Source organism: Suricata suricatta, chromosome 8 (genome assembly GCF_006229205.1).
Source record: "Suricata suricatta isolate VVHF042 chromosome 8, meerkat_22Aug2017_6uvM2_HiC, whole genome shotgun sequence".
Lineage (NCBI taxonomy): Eukaryota > Metazoa > Chordata > Mammalia > Carnivora > Herpestidae > Suricata > Suricata suricatta.
The window spans coordinates 11856694-11858259 of NC_043707.1; the positions used below are offsets into that span (position 1 = coordinate 11856694).

At 43.0% G+C, this 1566-nt stretch overlaps 1 protein-coding gene across 1 annotated transcript in view; it reads right to left on the reverse strand.

Moving 5' to 3' along the window:
• MYH11 (myosin heavy chain 11) overlaps window positions 1-1566 on the reverse strand; it is a 120990-nt gene that overhangs the window by 38933 nt on the left and 80491 nt on the right. Inside the window, exon 12 of the mRNA XM_029948925.1 lies at window positions 736-854. Within this exon, the coding sequence (XP_029804785.1) occupies window positions 736-854 (119 nt within the window). The remainder of the gene's footprint in view (window positions 1-735; window positions 855-1566) is intronic.

A 1566-nucleotide genomic window follows, 5' to 3' on the forward strand; every position in this document is an offset into this window, starting at 1 on the left:
AAAGGATACACAGTCATTTCTAAAAATATATCTTTTAGCTCTGACTTTGGATGTACAACTAAGGTCAGGATGAGATCATGAGTGAGGTGCTCTGCTGTTCTGTTCAGTACTGGATCCTCAAAAGCTGACATGGAACTTTGAGTATTCTAGTGTTGGATGGAGGAGATATAAAGAGATGGATAGATGGATAAAAAATGGATGGATGGATAGAGGGATGCATGGATGAGTGAATGGATGAATGAACAGATGGATGGATAGATGAATGGATGATGGATGGATAGATGAATGGATGATGGATGGATGGATGGATGATAGATAGATGGATGGATGGATAAACGGATGGATGGATGGATGGATGGATGGATGTTTGGATGAGTGAATGGACGAATGAACAGATGGATGGATAGATGAATGGATGATGGATGGATGGATGGATGGACGGATGGATGGATAGATGCATAAATGAATGGATGGATGGATAAATGAACGGATGGATGGATAAATGAACAGATGGATGACGGATGGATGGATGGATGAACGGATGGATGGATGGATGAACAGATGGATGGATGGATGGATAGATGGATGGATGGATGGATAAACCGATGGATGGATGGAAGCACAGTTAGGTGTATGGATAAATGGATGAACAGATGGATGGAGGAGTCTGCAGAAATAAATGACAAGTTTAGGAATAAATGTCACATGCAAAAATAAAAGCAGGTGCATCATTACCTGTTCTTTTGTCTGAGCTTTCTGTACCACATCCCGCCCAACCTTGATACGTGGCGTCAGGATAGATCTGGTGAAATCTGTCACATTAATTCCCATGAGGTGGCAAACTTTCTGAGCAGCTGGATGGAGGGGGAAAAAGCATATTAAGTGTATCACCAAAGAGAAGGCTTAGGGAAGAAGGCACATTACCTGTGATAATTGTGATCTGTGTGTGCAGTGGATATTTTTTGAGAAACGGAGCATGCTGTAGTGAACAGAGCATGAAAGAGTCCTGAAAACTGCTGTCATGGGTGACCTCGTCCCCAGGGTTGTCCTAAGAGGCAATGATGGGATGGGCGCGTGCCCCAAGTGGGGGCTTAGTGTCAGGTAGTTCTAGGTTTAAGTCCTTGCCTCCTCCCCACTTCCTAGCCATGCGACTTTGGAAAAGCTATTTAACTTCCTAGAGTCTTGCTTTTCTCAGCTCATAAAGAGACAGCCATTTGGTACCTTGCTGGGTTGTCAATGAGATTAAACGAGGGAAGGCATGTAAAGTGACTGGCATATGGTCACCTATCAATAAATGTGTCCCACTATCCCAAGATACGCATTGCATCCTTGTGTGTGGTGGAAAATACTAGAAACAACTAAATGTCCATTAATATTGGAGCGAACAAATGTACCATGAATACCAAACAGCAGTTAAAAGAAATGACACTATTTCTTATCTGGGGATGGTTTTGCCCCCAGGGGACATTTGGCAATGTCTGGAGATATTTTTGGTTGTCACACTAGGGGGCGTTACTGTTGAGAAATGCTGATCCAGGTAACGGTGAGCAGAGAGATAAACAAGTT